Source organism: Pogona vitticeps, chromosome 8 (assembly GCF_051106095.1).
Source record: "Pogona vitticeps strain Pit_001003342236 chromosome 8, PviZW2.1, whole genome shotgun sequence".
In the NCBI taxonomy this organism is placed as follows: Eukaryota; Metazoa; Chordata; class Lepidosauria; order Squamata; family Agamidae; genus Pogona; species Pogona vitticeps.
Genome location: NC_135790.1, coordinates 16,598,893 through 16,622,947, shown reverse-complemented (window position 1 = coordinate 16,622,947; position 24,055 = coordinate 16,598,893). Strand labels below are relative to the sequence as shown.

General features: G+C 41.1%; 1 protein-coding gene across 1 annotated transcript in view; it reads right to left on the bottom strand.

The window, feature by feature from the left end:
- Window positions 1-2,859: 2,859 nt before the first annotated feature.
- Window positions 2,860-24,055, bottom strand: part of LOC144584201 (uncharacterized) — a 46,216-nt gene continuing 25,020 nt past the window's right edge. Inside the window, exon 2 of the mRNA XM_078379797.1 lies at window positions 2,860-7,790. Within this exon, the coding sequence (XP_078235923.1) occupies window positions 3,553-7,338 (3,786 nt within the window). The 5' untranslated portion in view covers window positions 7,339-7,790 and the 3' untranslated portion in view covers window positions 2,860-3,552. The remainder of the gene's footprint in view (window positions 7,791-24,055) is intronic.

The window sequence follows — 24,055 nt, the reverse complement described above, 5'->3', positions numbered from 1 at the left end:
ATTCTGTAAACTCTCATATTAAAAACAGTGCTCCTTGCTCGCTATCTGCAAGTGTTAAGCAAGTTCTGTAGGTTTATTTCCTGAAGCAATTATTTAACTTTCAGATCAGATCTTTATAAAAGCATGGAAAAGAATACCCCTGCTTTACAATTGGGAATATTGTGCCCTGCTCACATAGGATCATTGACAAAGAAAGGTTTAAACTACACTGTGTGTTTGCATCATCATCATTATCATTATCAGTAGTAGTAGTAGTAGTAGTAGTAGTAGTAGTAGTAGTAGTAGTAGTAAGCATGCAAATATCTGCTCCAGACATATATACCTTGTTTTCCCGAAAATAAGACCTAACCTGAAAATAAACCCTAGTATGATTTTTCAAGATAATTGTAATATAAGCCCTACCCCAAAAATAAGCCCCAGTTAACTCCGCCCTCGACCCTTGTGCAGCAACCAGAAGAAGATGACATGACAGTATTTAAATAAATGTAGATTGTTGTACATGAAAAAAACTCCAGAAAATAAGCCCTAATGCATTTTTGGAGCAAAAATTAATTTTCTGTCTTATTTTCAGGGAAACATGGTAGGTAGTGGAGGTTTAAACTTGGCCCCCATGCTCCACCCAATTTACCTCCCCTACCACATGGGCTAAAAAAAACTCCATATGTTTGCATAACTGGAAGTTGTTGTTATTTTAGCCTGTATATTGGAGGTCAAACTTAAGAAAATAAACTGGCTAGAAGAGAAGGTTTAAGCCTCCTCTACCTGTGTAATGTGAGCCTAATCCAGAGCATGCTCCCACATGCTTACTTGCCAGTAAGAAAGCATGTCTCCTCCACATTTTAGTATTTGATGTAATTTCTATTAATCCTTTAAAAAATTGATTAATCTATCTACCCCTTATAATCAAGAGAATTTTATGCTGGTATAGCGAGGTGTCTATGGAAGCTCCTGAAGCTACCTACTGAAGCTGCCAATTAAATATCTAAGGAAAACAACTCTCAGGAAAATTTCTGTCCATAGTTATGTTTTGTGTACAATCCTGAACACATCTAATCTTGTCTGATTTTTAAAGCTAAGCAGGACTGGTTCTGGTTAATATTTGAATTGAAACCATCAAGTAACACTAGCTTTTGCCATTTGAGGATAAGGTAGAGTTAGTGTCCATTAGTACTAAATGGACCAATGCTTAATGTTAGTATATGGCAGCTACCCTGTTTTCCCGAAAATAAGACCTAACCTGAAAATAAGCCCTAGTATGATTTTCAGGATGCTCGTAATATAAGCCCTACCCCCAAAATAAGCCCTAGTTAAGCGAAACCCTGCCCTCCACCATTGTGCAGCAACCAGAAGATCACATGACTATATTTGAATAAATGTAGATGGGGAAAAAAATAAAACATCCCCTGAAAATAAGTTAATATAAGACCTTGTCTTATTTTTGGGGAAACATGATAGCTCTGTTCCTATGTTCTTCCTACTTTTTCAATCAGAGGTGTCCTCTCAGAAAAGACAGTTTAAAAATCCTCATGTAGTGTCATGTAGCTCTAGCTTTTCATATTACCTAACAGGGTAGATAAAAATAAATTATTTTTTAAGTCAAATTAATTTAAATCACAATTTAAATTTAAAAATGATTTTTTCAAATTGTCAAAAAATCTGATTATATATGCAGAATTCAAAAACACAAGGAAGGAAGAATCTTTGCAAAAGGAGAAAGTTTCAGTATTGAAAACAGAACAGGATATGTTGTAGTAGAGAAAGGTAGTAGCCATGGCTGTGTAGATGTTATCTTTTTATACTTGTACTGCTGTCAGCTACAATCTTGCATACTAATCATTCTGGAATGCAAGCATCCTTTGACTGCAGTGCCAGTTTGTTGCAGTAGAAGGACTTGCTGCAGCCTTCTCAAATAGTAAATTTCTACCTATAAAGACTTCCAGCATAGGAGACAGAGAGGGAGAGAGAGAGGGAGAAAAGTTTATTTTGAGACTGTCAATATTTTCTTTATTCTTTTACAACACTTTTCTTGTTTCAAAAAGATGTTTGAACTGGTTGTGTACCTACTGATTGCCAAAAAGATGAGACAAGGGAATTCCTATATATTTGATTATACGTAGAGAGAGAAGTGGGTACTTAGTGTAGTGGAAAGAGTAACGGAGTAGAACTCAGGAGACAAAGACTCAATTCCCTGACTTTGTAATGGAAACTCACTCGGGGTTGAACTGGTAAAACCAATCTTTAAATATCTCATTTACCTTGAAAACCTTATTAGTGTCATTATAAGTCAGTTCTGATTTGACAGTACGTAACAACAGAGAGAAGAGAGAGAAAAACACTTTCAATTGGGGAATTTGGGTTTGCTCTGCATTCTGTAATGGGAAGATACGTCAAAAAGATGGATTGAGAAATTCAAAATATTGTTATTACAAACAGAAGGAGGCATCTCTTAGCTTTGAATCTTGTACCCTGCTTTCCTATTTACAACTCCAGTTACAGTGTTTGGGCATCTGATACCTGACTCTGATATATCCCAAAATGACCTACCAAGTTAAGTTTGTTTACTTCCTTTGTTTTCTTTTATGAATATGCCACACTTTTGTGATTGTTATTAGGGTTTACATACACAGCTCAATGATCAGATCTCTTCAAGTTTCCAGTTTTCAGGGACATACGGGAATTAGCTTTGAATTCTGGCTCCAAAAGGCTGGTTAATCGCACCTCTATACCATTTTCCTGGAAAAAAAATCCCACTGAAACTGCTGATGGCCTTGTGACAAACCCAGACCTACTGGGATAGGTCACACAGTTACACTAAGCTGCCACCAACCATTCCCTATAATAAGTCACACAGACCAGGGATGGATTTTCAAACAATAAAAGAATAAGGTTTATTTTAAATACAAACAGGGTAAATAAAACAATTAGGTGAATAACATAAAGTAACGTGGCTTATTCTCACTCATACAAGCATACAGTTTGGTTCACCCAGAACCTTAACTTAAAGCCCAGACCCTGAACCTATCAGTTCTGGCTAACCAACAGACACCTGAACCTATCAGGTTGGTACTCTGACACACAGTAGTACCCTGTCTGACACACAGACTCCCACACCAACTCCTTCTTCCCAGCTGCTGCTTCGTCTGCTTAGCTTCTCCACACACGCATCACATATTTATACAGTACAGCCCCTCCTCCTGATGTCCCGCCTTCCACTCCCCATAGGATGGAACTTTCCCTCCAAACCCATGACAGACAGGTAACATCAGTGCTGTATGTAACACCTCCCCTCTTTAAAAGTTGTTTTGTAGGGGGAAAGCTAAGGTGCTTTTCACCAAAAAACAACCTGTATAAAATACACAAAAACAGTTATACATACCATATTATACTTACTCATACTTACACTCCAAGTTAACCATAGCAAATATGCATTTAAACATTTTACCATATACAGTACATCAATTTACCTTTATTAATACAAACCAAATTCAAAACCAGGTACATTTTACTTTTTATCAGCATTATATACACATAGTCCATGTTCTTTCGCCGTCTTCATTCTTCAGGTCTTCTTGATAAGGCGTCAGCAACACAGTTCACTGACCCTCTGACCACCTTCACTTCAAAGTCATAGTCCTGTAGGTTTAAAGCCCACCTCATAAGTTTGCTATTGTGGGTTTTCATTGTCTTTAACCATTGCAATGGTGAATGGTCAGTACACAGAATAAAATGTCTTCCCCAGATGTAAGGCTTGGCCTTCTGGATCGCGTAGACTATGGCCAAACACTCCTTCTCCACGGTTGCTAAATGTCTCTCACCTTTTTGGAGTTTCCTACTCAAGTAGGACACTGGATGCTGGTCACCATTCTCATCCTCCTGGCACAGAACTGCTCCTACCCCGCTGTTAGACGCATCGGTGTAGATGATGAACTCCCGGTCGAAGTCTGGAGCACGCAGGACAGGATAGTTGATTAACGCCTCCTTCAACCTCTGGAACGCCGCCTCACAGTCACTGGTCCACGGGATGCGGTCATCAGCCGTCTTCCTCGTCAGATCGGTCAGCGGAGCCGCAATCTCGCTAAACCTCGGGATGAACTTTCTGTAGTAGCCCACCAACCCAAGAAATGATTTGACTTTTTTCTTGGTGTTGGGCCTAGGCCAATCACGAACAGCTTCTATTTTGGCCTCCAGGGGTTTTATCACTCCTCCCCCTACCATGTGACCCAAGTATTTTATTTCTGGGCTACCCAGCTGACACTTGCTGGCCTTTACTGTTAGCCCTGCTGCACTTAACCTCTGCAGCACTAACTCCAGGTGTATCAGGTGATCTTCCCAGGTATTACTGAAGATCCCTATGTCGTCAATGTAGGCCACTGTAAAGTCACTGAGCCCTGCCAAGGTCTGGTCCATCAGCCTTTGGAATGTGGCTGGTGCATTTCTGAGACCAAAGCTCAGGACTCGAAACTCATAGAGACCAAAAGGGCTGCAAAAGGCAGTCTTTTCTTGATCCCTGGGATCAATTCTTAATTGCCAATATCCCTTTACCAGGTCCAATGATGAGATGAACCGACAACCCCCTATGGTTTCAATCAGGTTGTCTAGCCTGGGCATTGGGTAGGCATCAGGAGTGGTTACACGGTTTAATTTCCTGTAATCAACACAAAACCTAATGCTCCCATCAGGCTTGTCCACAAGGACTATCGGAGAGGACCAAGGACTAGAAGAGGGGACGATTATGTTCTCCCTCAGCATCTCGTCCAGCTCCTTCCGCACCTTGTCCCTATAGGGTCCCGTTACTCGGTATGGGGATACTGCCTGCGGGGGTGCATCCCCTGTGTGGATCCGATGCATCACTCCCTTCACTATCCCCGGCTTGTTGGAAAACACCTGTTGATATTTACTAAGCAGCATTTTTAGTTCTTGCTGCTGGTCTTGGGTGAGTGCAGGACTGATCTTTACCTCCTCTGGGTTGTATTTTACTTCCCCTCTACCCTCCCAGAAGGGTAATTCAGCTTCCTCACTCTCAGCTGCTTTTATCGCGAATAAAACCCTCTGTTCCCCTCTGTAGTAGGGTTTTAGGGCATTCACATGAACCACCCTCCTTGCTTGGTTCTCCTCCTGCTCTATTAGGTAGTTCAGGTCTGACATCTTGGAAATGACCCTATATGGTCCTGCCCATTTGAGCTGCAGCTTATTCTCTCTGCAGGGCCTAAGCCAAAGCACTTCCTCCCCTGGGTCAAAGTGCCTCTCTCTAGCTTTGTGGTCATACCATGTTTTCTGTCTGACCTTCTGAGCTTGCAGGTTTTCTGCTGCCAGCTCTAGATTTCTCCTTAGGTCATTCATCAAGGTGTCTATGTATGTCACAACGTCTTGTGGGTCATCCTGGGTGATCTGCTCCCAATTTTGTTTGATCAAATCAAGGGGCCCTTTCACCCCTAAGTGTGCAGCAGACATGTCAGAGTGACCCCTTTGTAAGATCATGGGGCGATACTTTTCAGGTACCACCAGCTGACTTCTGATCCCATCTCCCCCTTTTGAGATATTCCTCAGGGTTTCTCTATATAAAATCCCCTTTTTCTCCAGAAATCTCACTGGGGTTTCAGGTGTTAGCTGGGCGTCAGTCACCTGTTCAAAACACTTTTGGAGAGTGGCGTCTGCCTTTTGCTCCTGTCCAAATCTGCTGTCTGTGGTTAAGGTTTCCACCACAGCTTCTGAACTCCCCTCTGCTTCCGTCTCTGGCTCATCATTACCCCCCTGAACTGTCCCTGTGGTGGCTTGTGAGCGTGTAATCACTAGCACCCGTTTCACATGTTCAGCCAGGTCATTTCCCACGAGCACGGCTGCTGGCAGAGTCGATGAAATCGCTAGCCGCCAATCTCCCCTCCAGCCTTGAAAGTTGACAGGTACCTCTGCTACTGGCAGAGAGATTACCTGCCCCTCAATACCTGCCACCTTCATGCTCTCATTTGGGATTATAAACTCCCGAGGAATAATATCTGGATGGCACAGGGTTACCTGGGAACAAGTGTCCCGCAGCCCCCTATACTGACGGTCAAGTATTCCTACGTCCACCCCGGCTGTCTCAAACAACTGAGAATCTGTTTTTACCAGCAAGCAGCGCTTCACCTCTATAAGAGGACCATTTTCCTCAGCCTGATCAGCAGAGGTAGCTGTTCCAGACTGAGTAGTCATGGCAACAGGCTCCCTCAGTGACAATGAGCTTTGCTCTTTCTGGACACAGAACACAGCTTTTGGCTTGGTCCCACTAGAATTCTGAGGCACCATTCCTTTTAGCTGCTTCAATTTCTCACACTCTGAGATTAGATGACCCTTTCCCTGACAGAAATAACATTTTCTGGTGTATTTTGATTCTCTCTCCTCTTGTTTTGGTTTTCCCTCCAAAATCTGAGGTCTTAGTTTCATGTCTGAGGGCTTCCCTTCACCATGGGCCCCTCCCCCTTGCTGGCTTTTCCCTGGTCCCTGAGAGTACTTGCTGTAGGCTTCTTTGGGTTTACCCACAGATTTCCCCTCACCCAAGGGCTTTCTTATTTGGGAAATAAAATCCGCGATCTCTGCGGCTGCTGCCACAGATTTTGGTTTCCTTTCCCTCACCTGGAATTTCAATTCCCCATGCAGGACTGAATAGAACTGTTCCAGTGCTATCAAATCTTTAAGCTGCTCATAGGTCTCTGTTCCCTCCTGCGATAGCCATTTCTCAAGCAGCCTCACCAATTGGGCCCCCACTTGGGTAAAAGTCTGTTCTGGTTTTTTGGTTAGGGACCTGAATCTTTGTCTCAGCTGCTCTGCATTTATCCCATGTCTGGCAAACACCAGTTTTTTAAACTCTGCAAAATCTTTCATCAGTTCCTCAGGCATCTCGGCATAAACCTCAGCCAGGCTACCACTGATTAAAGATCGCATGATGGTCATCTTCTCAGTTTCCCTCACTGAGAAGTCCACAAACGCTCTTTCCACTAAGGAAAAGAACACCTCAGGACAATCTCCCTTGTGGTACACAGGGAATTTCTTCAGGTCAGCTTTAGACAGTTGGCCTCCCTCAGAATCCCTATTATTATTATTGTTCTGGTTCATCAGTTCCAATCTCTTTAATTCAAACGCCATTCTCTCTCTCTCCAATCTTTCCTGCCTCTCCCTTTCCTCCATTTCAAATTGCCTCATCCTCAGTTCATGCTGTTGGACTAGGATCAATTTTCTGAGTTCTGGGTTCTGCTCTCCTGTGCTGTCACCTTGCACTGAGCCAAATTCATCCTCAGAACCTTGGTCAATCTGGGGGTCTTTCACTTCACTCATGTCTGCTATCTGGCTTCGAGTCAAGGGCATAATCCCCCCTCAGAACAGGCTGCTTTAAAAGTCAAGCCTCAAAATAAAACGACCACTTTTTTCCTCTTGCCTCAGAACCAGCTTTCCTATAGAGATTGCTGCTGTTCTTCAGCACTAAACTTGCAACAGTATCGAGTTAGAGCCTACCCCCCTCTGCTGGGCCTCTCAGCTGGCAAGCTAGCTCGCTGTTGCTACGCAGTTTTGCCTCAGTTTTTCCCGCCAAAACTAGGCTGCCTCAGAGCACCTTAATCTAAGTCTCCCCAGTTGGCACGTTCTTCTACTAGCGCACCTCCCCGTGAGGTACACCTAGAAGATTACCTACGCGCCTCAGACTGTCCCTGACTAGACCCCCCTTGCTCTGGGCACACTTGCCAAGGCTTTGCTGGACCGCTGGACAACTGGACCAGTCGTATCCCACACGCTGGACACCAATCAATGTGACAAACCCAGACCTACTGGGATATGTCACACAGTTACACTAAGCTGCCACCAACCATTCCCTATAATAAGTCACACAGACCAGGGATGGATTTTCAAACAATAAAAGAATAAGGTTTATTTTAAATACAAACAGGGTAAATAAAACAATTAGGTGAATAACATAAAGTAACGTGGCTTATTCTCACTCATACAAGCATACAGTTTGGTTCACCCAGAACCTTAACTTAAAGCCCAGACCCTGAACCTATCAGTTCTGGCTAACCAACAGACACCTGAACCTATCAGGTTGGTACTCTGACACACAGTAGTACCCTGTCTGACACACAGACTCCCACACCAACTCCTTCTTCCCAGCTGCTGCTTCGTCTGCTTAGCTTCTCCACACACGCATCACATATTTATACAGTACAGCCCCTCCTCCTGATGTCCCGCCTTCCACTCCCCATAGGATGGAACTTTCCCTCCAAACCCATGACAGACAGGTAACATCAGTGCTGTATGTAACAGGCCTTACTGGTGGAAAAATGACCGCTGTCTGGTCTTTCCAGTAGAATATGTGTAAGAGATGTTGATTATGGAAATAATATGGGAGAAATGGGTTAAACAGTCTTTCTTCCAGCACTGCTGCCCTGATCTAATTGACCATCATGACTGAGTTTTAATTTAAGAAAATGTTTGGAGACATTACTGTTTTTCTTATGCTATGTAGTTTGGCTCATAATGATTCACCAAATCCATCAGTTCCTTCTTTTTCACTCCAAACTCCATCTCTGTGCTTGATGAGCAAACTTAAGAGTATATTCATGAAACCTAGGAGACAATTTCTTTCCTGCCAGGGCTTGCGGAACTTCTTGAGCTTAAGCAGAAAATTATTTGACTGTCAAGGTGTAGAATGGGCTGTTTCAAACCATGGTCTCCAGCAATTTATTTATTTATTTGTTTGTTTATTTAAAATATTTCTATGCCGCCTTTCTCCCCAAAAGGACCTGAGGCGGCTTCAGCAACCAGGTTTAGGCAAGTTCAGCAGACTAGCTCTGGAGATCAGTGCTGTCCAACTTCATCACCAACATGTCTATATCTTTCCAGCTGACCCCACAGACAAGACTCCATTAAACAAATCCTGTAACACTCAGAGCCAGTTCCTCAGTTCCAGTAATTTATTAAAGAGGATAGCAGTACAAACACCTCTTTTTATATCTTGTCCTGTCTAGTCTCAATGTTTAACTTGGCTTTCACTTTCCTTGCCTCCTATTGGATCCCAATCTGCATTTCCTCCCAAAACTTAGCAATAAACTTTCTCTGACTACCTTTCACATATCTTTGCATCTGTTTTAAAAAATGTGTGTGTGATTTACAGAAATGCGTTTCTGTGGAATTTGTCTGAACAGATCTTAACTGATGGGGGAGAAATCCTTGGCAAATTGGCTGAAAATTTTAATGTTCAGATATGAGGGGGAGAAGACAGAAAGTGATGCAATAACATCTGGATTGCATCACCTGCCGTCTACAGGTAATCCCTAGATTCTTTGTGCCTTTACAATGTTACTGACGAACTATTTAATCAGAAAATTTAATGCTGATTAAGGTGTCTCTTTTGCAACCCTTCCTTCAGGTAGACTGTCTACTTCTCTTTCAAAATTCTAGTTATATGTTTAAATTAAGTGAACACATTTGTTTCCTTCTGTTGGAATAAAAATATATTTTCAAATTGGAAGAACATCTGGTGGGAGTTTGTGATGCTGGAGTGGTTAGTTTAATTTTGTGTGTAGCTGCTAGCTGCTGCAGAGAGCAGAACTAATTTTCCTTGAACTTTTCCCTGAATAAGATGCTGTGTGAACAAATTGCACAGAGTGTATTGGGCTTTACCTTTTGCATTATGTGCTCTTGCTCACAGTCTAATTCTTTCTTTTTAACAGAAAGAGCAATACATATCTTCTTAGAAGACATTGTTTAATAGTTATGTACTGTATGGCACGTTTCAATTAAATTGTTATAAAATGTAGCTTTTGTCATCATTCAACAAAATTAGAATTTTTAGACATAGTTTGAAACTGGGCCATTTTGTCAGTAGATCTGTTGTGTTCAGAATGCCATGATACTCAGTTTGAAGGAACTCATCTGCTAAAATCCAGTAATAAGTTGCAACTGGAGTAGGCCCACTGAATCAATGAGACTTCCCAAATCCCACTGATTCAGTGGGTCTACTGTAGTTGTGACAGACTACTCTGTTTCAGCCCTTGTTTATCTGGGAAGCTTATACATCTTATATTTTGATCAGATGTGGTGCGTTACAGTTTACATAGAGATAAGCATGTTGCTTTTAATTTCTGCAAATGATCATGAGAAGCATGCCCTGCATGTAATTAATTACATTTCTATTAATATATATTTTATTATTCATGGCTGATATAATAGCTGTTGTCAGAAATGAATTTGTTTTATTTGATATTATAGGACTGCTCTCAGGCCCAGGCTTTGAGCTGATGATCTCCAGAATATAGAATTGAATGACAGGATGGTAACAAAGATGAAATAACTAATTGACCCTCTCTTCTCTTTGTCAGCTTGGGTTCTCCAGAACTGTGAAAAGGCACATGTACTTGTCAAGTGAGCACACAAAAAAGGTCATGATGTCTATTTTACTATGGCCAGGTCATGACCTGAGACTCTGTGGCCAGTGTCTTCAAATCCCCGTAAGGCAATGGGCCTGTGGTGAGCCTGTGTGAGAAACCCTCCCACTGAGAATGTAATTAAAGATGCTTGGAAACAGAGGGGAGAATTCTGCAATCTCTGGGGCTCATTTTATTCCAGCCTTGATTAATGATCTTGGGTGAAGTTAATGAACAGGCAGTTTAAGAGAGTGAGCTTCCCAGGCTGATCCATCTCCTTTCTCTTGGGAACGTGGTAAGGATTATGGGCAGCAACAGTGACCCAACAATTGAGTACAGGGGATCAGATGTTGTCCATATCTCCTTAGATCATTTATGCAGAGAATGATCTCTGGTGGCATTTCTCCTGTTCCTTCCTGAGTGAGGGCACAACTGGTTAACTGCTTTGGGTTTAAAGCTAGAAGAGCTGGTGGAAGTAGCTAGACTGGGCCAGTGGGAAATTGTATTATTCTTGGTTCTGCTTGCCTAAGGCTTATGGGTTGCACTGTAATTAGAGATGGGCATGAACTTCATCTCGGAGATTCAGCCCAATTTGTCACCGTGTTCACACAGATGTCTGAGTGGATGGCTGATAGAGGAGGTGGAAGAGGGAAGAGCACACTGCAAAAGGTTTGTGGGTAGCTGCACTGGGGAAACAGGGAGAGAAGTGTGTGTTGCCTAAGGCAGTGGTTCTTAACCTTTGTTACTCGGATGTTTTTGAACTGCAACTCCCAGAAACCCCAGCCAACACAGTTGGTGGTGAAGTCTTCTGGGAGTTGCAGTCCAAAACTCCTGAGTAACCCAAGGTTAAGAACCAGTGTAGGATTGGACAAGCATGCATGGGAGAGGGCTGTGCTCGCAGTGATGAATTGGGCCAGACCAATTGGGCCAGGTACTCTCTACCTAGAAATCCCTGAAGAGGGTTACCATAATTCAGAACTGACTTGATGGCACACAGTTATTAGTGTACCATATGTCATGTAGTGAATAGAGTGATGTACTAGGACTCTGGAGATCAGGGTTCAACTCCCCACTTGGCCATGGAAACTCATTGGAGGAGTGTAACTGGTAAAACCAATCCTTCAATACCACACTTACCATAAAAGCCCTGTCAGGGTCGCTATATGTCAGTTATGACTTGACAGCACATAATAACAACAAAATGTTGTAACATTGGAGGTAAAAAGCAAACTAATGAATTTAAGCCAAATATGTTTTTACTGGTGTACCAATCTCTTTTTTCTCTGTTAAACTAGATGCTTATGTGTGTTTAACCAGTGGATCAAAGAGGTGGAAGGACTCCACCTGTCTTTCATTGGGCAAGTGCCCAGACTGTTTGTGTTCAAAGTCCCTTTCGGGGACTCCAACTCCCACACTCCCCAGCCTTGAACTTATGACCCTCAGGGGAGGAGAGGCTGCCTCATTCGGTTTTGCCTGGCACTGCTTTCCCCCTGCCTATACCGGAGCCTTGTTTGGGTGTCCAGATTAACAAGGTTGCCTCTGAGCCTGTGCAGAGTGCGAGCAGCCAGGGATCCCGCAGCCGGGCTGGGGTGGGTTCGGGTACAATTGGCTGTTTAAATAATGTTTTTTGTTATTTTGAAAAAAAGCCTCCATTGAATTAACATGACTGTGGCGCAGTGGTTAAACTGCTGTACTGCAGCCAAAACTGTGCTCATGACCCAGAGTTCAATCCCAGGTAGCCGGCTCAAGGTTGACTCAGCTTTCTATCCTTCCGAGGTCAGTAAAATGAGTACCCAGCTTGCTGCGGGGGCAATGTGTAGCCTGCATAATTACAGTGGTGCCTCACATTACGATGTTAATTTGTTCCAGCGAAATTGCTGTAGAATGAAAACATTGTAAAGCGATTTTTAAAAGCCCATAGAAACGCATTAAAACCCGATTAATGCGTTCCTATGGGCTTGAAACTCACCTTGTCTTGCAAGGCACCACTGTAACTTGTAAACCGCCCAGAGAGTGCTTGAAGCATTATGGGGCGGTATATAAGCAGCACACTTTGCTTTTTTGCTTTTAAAAGACATTTATTGGCAGCTATTGTAATAAAATTGTATTGATTGCGGGTTTAATCCGAACCGATTCAAATGAAACATTCAATACATCCTCCTCTATCCTCTTTTTCGTCTTTCTATGTCCTCCTTTTGGTGGCCATGTATCTGGCAACCCTAATCTCGTGTATTTAAAAAACGTTATTTGGTATAAGACAGAAATGGTTTGGTGGCGCATAGCACAGTATACTTTAAGTGAGACTAATTTTGAAGAAGACTCAGAAACGTCTGGTTCAGAATATTGTAGCCACAGTGTTTGGGGCCATATACAGATATGATGTGACTCCAATGGCTGTCAATTCATTTCTGGGTATGTGTTAGTTATGATTTACAAAGTGCATAATGTTTTGGATCCAAATTACCTGAAAGATCATACTCTCCTAAAAGAGCCTTTGAGGTTTTTAAAATCTTTGATGCTTTTCCTTCTGCTTCACAACCATCTGAAGCATATTTACTGGAAACTTCAGAGTTTTTTTTCAGAAGCTCTTCTTTTTGCTGAAGGAAGATTTTATAGATTTATCTCTAATGCTCTTCTATTTGCAGAGAAAGGTTGCTTGGAGAGTCATTGTCCCAGAAGCTTCGCCAGTAGTCACTGCAAACATGATACAGCTTGTTCAACTATTTTTTAAATTGAATTTATTGATTTTTATATTAAGTTTTATTTACCTTGTTATTATTTTTTATTTCATATTTTATTACTGTTCTATTGAACTAGTGTTTTTATTATTTATATTTTATTACTGTTACCTGCCCTGGGCACTAATTAACAGAAAGGCAAGATACCTATTTGGCAATGAAATAAGTTTTAACTCAGCCAATAAGCTCTGTTTATTGACTTTCCAAAGAACATAACCAAATGTTCAATGTTAATAAACCGAAATGAGTAATTTGTATCATATTGTTTGCAGGTAGGCCTGTTTCTGTAGTATCTAGAATTTCAGAATTAGGTTTTTCACCAGCATATCTCCTTGTTGTGTCCTGAATTATCAAAGCTTGTCTTAATTAATTAGCATATGAGGGTTTTTCAACATCTTTAAGCCATGAAAAATATATTTGTAGTTCAAATAATTTATCAGATTGAGCATCATTCTTATTTTTCTGTTTTAATTATCCATTATAGATATTGTGCCCTGTGTGAGGAAAGGGTTAACAAATTTTTTGAATGATGACCTGGAATTTGAGTTACCTATCATTTTAGGTTTTTTTCCAGCCAGCACATGACTATCGCGCATGCTCACTACTTTCCTTCCTTTATATTATTTTTATCTCTTCTTTAACGGAATTGTTGAAATGAACGGACTTCCTGTTCATACCTTTGATAATTAGTCTTAATCCCCATACCTTGCCTAGAAAGATGAATTCACTGCTTGCCAGACACAACTGACAGCTCAGCCAGCACTCTGCTTATTATGGAATAATGTACAGGAAACTGGCTTGTTCTGTGGCTGAGAGATAATTAGAAACAGTTGGCAGCAGTAAATATAAAGTGGAGGTGAGTCGCACATGCCTGGATATCTGTCCTCACAGAGCCACCATAATTGCAGTAGTCAGTTTTGCCTGGTCTACTCATAATAACAAACACAAGTAGTTTCTATTCCTTGCTATTTTCCACTGTATGTGCTTTTCCATAACTTAGCTTTTCTCTCTTTTGTTGGACTATGAAAGACCTTGCTTAGCTATGCTACTGGAAATAAAGCTAACTATATTGCAGAATACAGTTATGTTCAGAATTTTTAAAGCTGCAGAGCACAAGTGTGTTATGTGCTGAAAACTAAAACTATCAACTTTGGAATACTTTGCTGATTACTGTATTTTAGCAGCATAGAATTAGGTAGTATGAGAAAGTATTCTTTGGGAGTTATTGTAATGTATTTTAAAGGATAAGCTGAAGCTAAATGAACCTCAGATGCAATGAACTGCTTTTTAGCCCTGGTAATTGTGGTTTATGGTTGGGAAAGCTCTATGTTTGTTCTTGCATTAATACTAGTTGCTTTTGTTATGGGTATTCCAGTCTTCACATTAACCAAAATGCTTTAATTACAGAGCCATTTGCACCAGTGTTGGTTAAACAAACCAATGTTTGGATAAAGCGGATTCTTCCCACATAACTCATTTCTTCAGCTGGATGGGAAGGTTTTGAAGGGAAGAGAAATCTTTTAAAAAGTTAATATGGAGGTCTAAGCGATCACAGCTGTCAAGACTCTAGGATAGGAGCAATCAGAATCGTAATTATACAGGTCTAATTACAGGGATTACAGAGATCGTGGCATTACAAATTGCATGAGCTGCGGGCATTAGAATACATTAAATGCTTACTTGAAAGCAAAGCAAAGCAGATGACTGAGCCAAGAATGCCTTGCTCTTTGTGAAAATAAGTCTCAGAACTGTGTGGAATTGAGGAATACAAACCACCAAGCATGTAATTACAGTTTCATATAAGGTGTAGAAATCAGCATCCTAAGAATATAAGTTTTTACTGGAAAAAGAGAAGATACTAAGGTGATTTTTCAAAATTGGGGGACAATACAGTTTCAAATCTCAGAAACCAGAAAGAGGGCTGAACCATGGAAGATGGATTTCTGTGTCTGGTATAGCTCCTTCCCTCTTCAGAATAATACAAAGCTCGGTTGGTTGGTTTTTTTTCCAGTGCAAGCCTTTGTCGGGTACATGAAATGTCACCCTAGCTAAGGACAATGTTCCATGCATTTAGTGATACTAGACATCTTAACCCTGAATGGTGATGTGAGATATATATCTCACTCAAGCCATAGGCCAGCAATGAGACTCTGTTACACCAGTCTGTGTGCCAATCACTTCTAGCCAATATGCAGCAAACATTGGGAGAACAGGGTCAGATATACAAGAACAGTAGTCCCAAGCATTGGTAATGGCAAGTACTTGTTCAGGAGATACTTCTGGTTTTATGTCAGACTTGTGGAAAGAGTTGATCTTTGTCACCAGCAGGTATAACCAGTGAAGGTGATACAAGACACAAAGGCATTTTAAATATGTGTCTGAATCTTTTATTGTATTTTGGTGTACAGCTTAATAGAGCACTGGACAAAATGTTTTTGTAGTATCTGATTTATTTACAAGTATTATTGCAGAACGTAGTGGAGACAAAAAAGCCACAATTCCTAAGAAGGCACAAAATAGTGTTCGAGCTTGTCAGGCAAGATATTACCAAAGTAAACTGAGAGTAGGGGAAAGCTTGATCTTGAATCCTTATGTTGCCTGAGATATAATGAAGGGGGCGGGTTATCAAGGGCACAGTCAGGTGATACAGATGTTCAGTTTCATAGACTTGCTGAAAGTGTTAAAGTTAGAAACCTGGTCTTCTATTTTAAACAGTGTAAGTCCTTAAATACAGGCACCTCAGTGTTGGTAAAACAGGATGGATTTTCTTGAAACTGGAGAAATATTTCTAGGAATGAGAAGCAAATTTACCAAGTGAAGTGGGAGTGAGCAGCTGTTTTGAAATTGAGAGGTCCGCAGTGTCTTTAAATGCATTAAGTTGAAAAGGTTTCCCAGGGAAACACATTTAACTTTGAAAGATTTCTGAAAACCATCTCTACTCCCATTTGTGATGAGTGTTTGTTTGCTCTTCAGACATGTCAGTTCCCCGTGCTGCTCTACATATGATGAGTAGCAAACTCATTATCCCAAAATATAATTTGCAGTTCTAATATAGATGCTATCCATAGGTGTGTCTACCTGTTTCCCCGAAAATAAGACCTCACCTGAAAATAAGCCCTAGTAAGATTTTTCAGGATGCTTGTAATATAAGCCCTGACCCCAAAATAGGCCCTAGTTAAGTAAAACTCCACCCTCCACCACTGTGCAGCAGCCAGAAGATGACATGACTGTAAAATAAACCCTAATGCGTTATGGAGCAAAAATTAGTATAAGACCCTGTCTTATTTTTGGAGCAACACAGTAGTACCCTTATAGATCTTACTACAGTACTGTAACTCACAGCAGGAGATATTCTTAACAGTGAATTTCCTTTCTCTTCTTACACTGATATTTGTGTGATATATCGAAGTGTACTGTGTCTCCATTGTATGACGAATGTGGATATAAATCATGTAATGGTAAAATAGATTAAAAGTGTATGCCATTAATCTGCAGCCTTCATGTGTTTTTTAAAAGTCTGTGAATATCTGAAGATATGCTGTTTGTGATTCAGCTGTGTTTTTTAAACCAGAAGCCCCCTTCTAATGTTTTCATGCAGATGACATTGGGCAATGGGGTTGGTCACCATGACTGCAGAATAGAATGAAACACACAATAGTTTTTTTTAAAAAGTACTGTAACCCTGTTCTCTATGTGTTATCAGACAGCTCTCTAGTAAAGGATGACAAAGACTGATTTTTAGGGAGAATTATGTAGAGTGCAGTATATTGTCATCACACAACCAGCATCTAATCTTGGGAAGTGGTACATATAGCAGTCATGTAAATAGATAGCTATTGTACTTTTAATAGTTAAAAGTGATGGAGATGCTCATAAAGTCACACAATTTATGTACAAATCTAGAAAAACAAAAATAAGGAACACTTGATTTTCTGTAACAAAATTGCTGAGGCGTCTCCAAATGCATCATTGATGATTAATTTCGAGAGACACATTTTAGAAGCTAAGGATCATGATACAGAACCTTGCTATTGTGACAGATGTTCTGTTGAGGCTTAAGTGATATAATTGACGTATACACAGATTAAGCAGAACCCATGGCTCACAAAGATGACGGTTTAAGTTTAACTATGCCTTGTATAGAACATAGGTTCTTAACATGTAGTCCACAGACCCCTGGGGCTGCAGTGTCCCGACAGGAGGTCTGTGAAGGCTTGAAGAAGCGTTATGATCTTTTGTGGATGGATGGATGGATGGATGGATGGATGGATGGATGGATGGATGGATGGATGGATGGATGGATGGATGGATGGATGGATGGATGGATGGATGGATGGATGGATGGATGGATGGATGGATGGATGGATGGATGGATGGATGGATGGATGGATGGATGGATGGATGGATGGATGGATGGATGGATGGATGGATGGATGGATGGATGGATGGATGGATGGATGGATGGATGGATGGATGGATGGATGGATGGATGGATGGATGGATGGATGGATGGATGGATGGATGGATGGATGGATGGATGGATGGATGGATGGATGGATGGATGGATGGATGGATGGATGGATGGATGGATGGATGGATGGATGGATGGATGGATGGATGGATGGATGGATGGATGGATGGATGGATGGATGGATGGATGGATGGATGGATGGATGGATGGATGGATGGATGGATGGATGGATGGATGGATGGATGGATGGATGGATGGATGGATGGATGGATGGATGGATGGATGGATGGATGGATGGATGGATGGATGGATGGATGGATGGATGGATGGATGGATGGATGGATGGATGGATGGATGGATGGATGGATGGATGGATGGATGGATGGATGGATGGATGGATGGATGGATGGATGGATGGATGGATGGATGGATGGATGGATGGATGGATGGATGGATGGATGGATGGATGGATGGATGGATGGATGGATGGATGGATGGATGGATGGATGGATGGATGGATGGATGGATGGATGGATGGATGGATGGATGGATGGATGGATGGATGGATGGATGGATGGATGGATGGATGGATGGATGGATGGATGGATGGATGGATGGATGGATGGATGGATGGATGGATGGATGGATGGATGGATGGATGGATGGATGGATGGATGGATGGATGGATGGATGGATGGATGGATGGATGGATGGATGGATGGATGGATGGATGGATGGATGGATGGATGGATGGATGGATGGATGGATGGATGGATGGATGGATGGATGGATGGATGGATGGATGGAAGGAAGGAAGGAAGGAAGGAAGGAAGGAAGGATGGATGGATGGATGGAAGGAAGGAAGGAAGGAAGGAAGGAAGGAAGGAAGGAAGGAAGGAAGGAAGGAAGATGTAGAACAAAATCTAAATTTCCCTTCCTTGTTTGTGTAAACATCACTTTTCTTACCTACTGCCTCCATTAAAAACAAGCAAAAGTAAAAATCAGTTATGAAAATAACTGTTTGATATTTATGCACATGGTGAAAACATGCAAGTGAATGAATGATGCTGAGTGGCTAAGAGACAGCATGTGCCATTTCTTGCTACTGGGCAGACAGTCAGAAGCCCTGGGAAGAGAGAGTCGGAGTCAGTGTTAGTGTGAGTGAGTATTCAGACAGACTTCATGATCATGTTTCTTCTTCAATTTCTGATAATAAAACGGTTTGAATGTTGTCAGATAAAGTGACTTTTCAATATTATTGCAGTGAACTTCGTAACAATACATTTTGGCTGAGCCTCAGAATAGATCACTGGCTGAATCTGTTCAAAGCAAAATGAAGCTTCTTCCAGCCATCTTAAAAAGTGTTGCTGTTATAACAAGCAATATATGTTGATGAGACCCTTCATGAGAAACTTCAAATAAATATTTGATGCACCTTAGGGTTTGAAATCTTGAGTTAAGTCTTTGTGGTCTACAAAAGATATTTAAAGGGGTTGTGTGGTAGAAAAAATTAAGAACTGCTGATATAAAACAGTTATCACTGCCCAGTACTTGTTGAATATAACTTTGCTTCAGGCTGTTCACTCACCATCATAAAGTCTTGGCTGAAAATTTTGTCAGTTAAGAGTATGAGAATTCTAAGAAAAGCAAGAGAATCCAAATAGCATTCACAAGCCACTCGGTATAAGAGAAAGTTTGTTGGTTTGCATTTTAATTTTTTCCTTTCAAATCAATATGAGAACTGAAATTTAATTAGTATTCTGAATTTGCAAGCTTTTGCACTGTAGCTTTCCAATAAAATAAACTACAAAATGTGTGTCGGGAGAAAATACACACAAACATGTTCATTGGTGAAACAAGTTTTTAAAAGCTTTATTATAGGAAAAATGCTTTCAGACATTAAAAGAGAAGGAAAAGCAACTTATATTTCAAAACAATCCAAAATTGAGTTGGACCATTCGAAGAAACTGAATTTAGTAAAGAAAAGAAGAAGAATCTGAGACAGATCCACCTCTTCTGGTACCTTCATTCATTCATTCATTTTTATTTATTTATTTATTTAATTTATATCCCGCCTATCTAGTCCCGATGGACTACTCTAGTCCCGATGGACTCTTCATTTATTCATTCATTCATTCATCCATCCATCCATTCATTCATTCATTTATCCCACCCAACTAGTGGTGAGGCCACTACTCTGGGCAGGAAACAAACTGGAATAGCACATATGACTTCGCTCCATTAATTTGGTGAATGCCTTGTACGGAATCCCAGTGAATCAGATAGCATTTACTGAGTTCCATAAAAGTTATTTACAAGCCATCATTATGCTTTCAGTCTAAAGGTTTTAGAAAAAAGGTTCATCTTACACAGTGGTACCACGCAAGATGAATGCCTCGCGCAACGAAAAACTCGCAAGATGAAAGTGTCTTGCGAGTTTTTAGGTGACTCGCAAGACAAAGATATTTTTGTCTTGTGAAGCGTGGTTTCCCAGTCACTTACCAGGTAGGGAGCTGGGGAAACACCATTGGAGGACTGGCAGGGGTCCCACCACATGGCTATCGCCACTTTCAGAGGCCTCCCGGGGCTTGCCCAGCACCATTTTTGAATTTCCCCCCTTTTCCCCTGCCTTTTTCTGTTCAGAGGCTTGCCCCGCACCATTGGAGACTGGCAGGGGACCTCTGAAAGCAGCGATCGCCGTTGGGGGGGGGGCGCCAGTCCTCCGATGGTGCAAGGGAAGCCTTCAAAGTCAACAACTGTGGCAAGGGGGGACGCCAGTCCTCCGATGGTGCTTCCCCAGCTCCCTACCTGGTGACTTTTTCAGACTTTTTTGGCCCATAGGAACCCATTAATTAAATTTCAGTGCATTCCAATGGGAAACCACGCCTCGCAAGATGAAAATTTCGCAAGACAACATGACTTGCGGAATGAATTTTCGTCTTACAAGGCACCACTGTATATGGAAATATATGGTATTTCTTTTAGATCCTCATTTCTTACTAATTTGTGTTCTACATCATACTTTGAAATACCTAAAATTAAAGCTTTCTGTGTGTGTTTGTGCGTGTGTGCGCGCACGCATGTGCATAAGCACATGTGCATATTTGTCATCATTTCCTTTCATATTTGGGTACATCAAAATGTAATTCCAACCTCTCTATTGCTAAAAATGTTTGTTCTAAAGAAGGTTCACACTGAGCACACTCCTGTTTGCCTTATGACAGTCTCCCTTTTAGAGAGATAATAAGAACAAAATTAGAAGGACTCTTGATAATCCAAGTGGTCCAAAGTGAATGAGGAATGCAAATCAGGTGAACAGTTAATTACTTTTTGAAAAATTCATTATTTGTCTAGAGGAGCTGATTGAAAAGCAGTGTTGCAATTTAAATTAGGACTATTTGTTCATTTCCAGAATGAAATAGTATAATTTGACTTATAATTTGTTACAGCCTTGGTAAGTAACTGTAATCTAAGAACTCAAGGCAGCTTTAGTCAATTGAATAACAAAGCATTCTGATGAGGCAGGTAGAGGTGAAATAAGAGACCTCTTATTGTGATTCTTCATACATACAAAGTCTCGCTCTCACACACAAACTAGCAATTAATTGTTGCCACAATTTGAGACAGAGTAGTGTTTTTAGTCCTAACCCACTTAAATTTGCATGCTGTATATCATTCTCCATGTTGCCTTGGGACATTATTATGATTGGCTGGAACATAATGATTCATCTCGCACGTGCAGCAGTTACTCTCCTTTAATGAAGGACAAGGTTTTCCTATTTGTCTTTGTTTTCCAACTGTGATATCAGTTAAAACTATCTTATACTTGGTTCAGCAATACTATGACCAAGAAAGATCTTGGAGTCATAGATCACAAGGTGACTATGAGCCAACAGTGTGATTTGGTTACAAAAAAAGGCAAATGCTATTTTAGACTGCTTTAACAGAACTATAGTCTCAAAATCCCATGAGGTACTAGTTCCCGTCTATTTGGCACTGGTTTGGCCTCTTCTTGAGTACTGTGTCCAGTTCTAGACTCCGTACTTCAAGAAGGATGCCATCAAAGTGAAGCAAGTTCAGAGGAGGGCAACAAGGATGACCAGGGGGCTGGAAACCAAACCTTATGAGGAAAGACTGAAAGAATTTGGTATGTTTTACCTTGAGAAAAGAAGACTTGAGGGCAAATATGATATCACATTTCAAGTACCTGAAAGGCTGTCATACAGAGAAGGGGTAGGATCTGTTCTCAATCATCCCAGAGTGCAAGACATGTAAGAATGGGCTCAAGTTACAGGAAGCTAGATTTTGGTTAAATATAAAGAAAAATGTTGTGATCGGGTTCTTGATGTTTTGGTGATGGTTCCCTCCTTTTGGCGGGAATAAGAGACAGAGGCAATTTCAAAAATTCAACTGATTCACCTTTATTAACTTCAGCATCTAGAGTAACTAAATTGAACGGATCTAAACAACTTAATTCTGGCAAAGTCTTATAACTCAAAACCTTGGCCCCGGGAGTTAATATCTCACTCCTTACGTTGGGGCTGGACCAAAGCGTTCATGATCCGTCATTCTTCTCAGTGGGGTACTCCTGACCGCGCATATCGTTCCACAACAGGGGTGTCTCGCCCAGTCCCCTTCTAGAGGTGGAACGTTGTAGGACGGACTGGGGTGAATCACTCTCCTCCCCCACCTTGGTTTTTTGGGGGTATACTACCACAGTCCATTCTAAAAGATCTGTTCCTTTCTTCTCCACCTTGGGTAACACTGGATCTGGCAACAATCCTCCGCCAGTCTTCAAATTAGGAAAGTCTTTTATCAGGTTACAGGCCTTATCCGCTGCTCCTTCTCTTTCTGTCTGTACCGCGCAATCCCTTGTCTTTCTCTCCTTTAGATCGTTTCTATTCTGAATCTCCGTGTGTCTCCTCCTTCTTTTACTACCTCTTCCCATATTATTAAATTTTGCTCCTCCCCTTTCTCCTCCCCTTGATCTTCTGATAAGCACACCTCTATAGCCCTCCTTTCTGTCATCCCTTCCTCTTCTATATTTATAAGTATCCCTTCTACACATTCACAAACTTGCTCATGCACATTTTGGATGGAGGATGGCTCACTAACACACACTCTCTCATAAATGTCTTCATCGTTAGAGTAGTACAGGAATGGAACCAATTACCTCAGGAAGTGTTGAGTATTCCAACACTGGAGGCAATCAAGTGAAATAGAGCAGTACCTCGGTTTACGAAATTAATCCGTCATCCAGGACGTTACGTAATGCGGAAATTGTGTAAACTGGAATGCAGATTGCCGTAGCAATGGGGGCGGCACTAGAAACCTCCAGGCGCAATGTGTCCTTTTTGTACAGTGAAAAAAAAACCATAAAAACTTAAACTGAGGCATTATTTCTTATGGATTTTGGCTCTTAAACCAAAAATTACGTAAACCGAGGTACTACTGTAAAGACAACCACTTCGCTGATATCCTTTGATTTGTATTCCTGCACTGAGTAGGGGGGTGGCCTTGTAGACCCCTTTCAAATTCATGATTCTATCTTGTTTTCCAAATATATGCACACATATACAAACACATATTTTATAAATTGAGATAATCATTCCTCTTTAGTAATAACTAATAAAGGGCATAAAAAGACCCATGTTGTATGAGGCCAGCATTTCGTTTGTAAAGTGACCAAACAAAGACCCATGGGGAAGACCCAAGCAGGCTGTCAGAGCAATAAGACAGTCCTGCTCATGTTACCGAGTGGCAAGTATTGAGGCATATTACCTCTGATGCAAAACAATACACAATGAGCATGTTTAGTAACTATTGATATAGTTGTCCTATAACATTGGTTCCTAACTTTGGGTCCCCAGATGTTCTTGAACTACAACTCCCAGAAATCGTGGCCAGCAGAGCTAGTAATGAGGGCTTCTGGGAGTTTTAGTCCCAGAACATCTGGGGACACTAGGTTGGGAACCACTTTCCTATATGTATGAAGACTGCAAGGTTCATTAATAAGTTATAAGTAATTTCATTAACCTGCCTCTATAATAAATTTGAGCGTTCATCTGATCCTCTAGACTTATTACAGTGAAGGAAAATATTTGAAATGTATGGCAGAGGTTTGTAATTATGAATTTTACATACTTTAGAAATCTTGGGAAAATAAATGTTCAGATATACATCTTGTTCCTTTCCTCTCAGAATCTGGACATGATCATGGATATTTTGATTTCAGATGTGACAGCCCTAAACAATGATGTGTTGCATCCAAAGCAGGCTCCCTGCTTCTGCAGCCAATATGTTATCTTTGTTCTTGCACTTCTTTTCCCCTCTATCATACTTTGAATGATCAACTACAACAATTTGTACTTTTTTCTTCAATACTTTTTTGCTCAAGCATTCTAGCCTGCATTTTCTGTGTTTTATGATCTCTAGTTTTTATTTCATAAAACACAGAA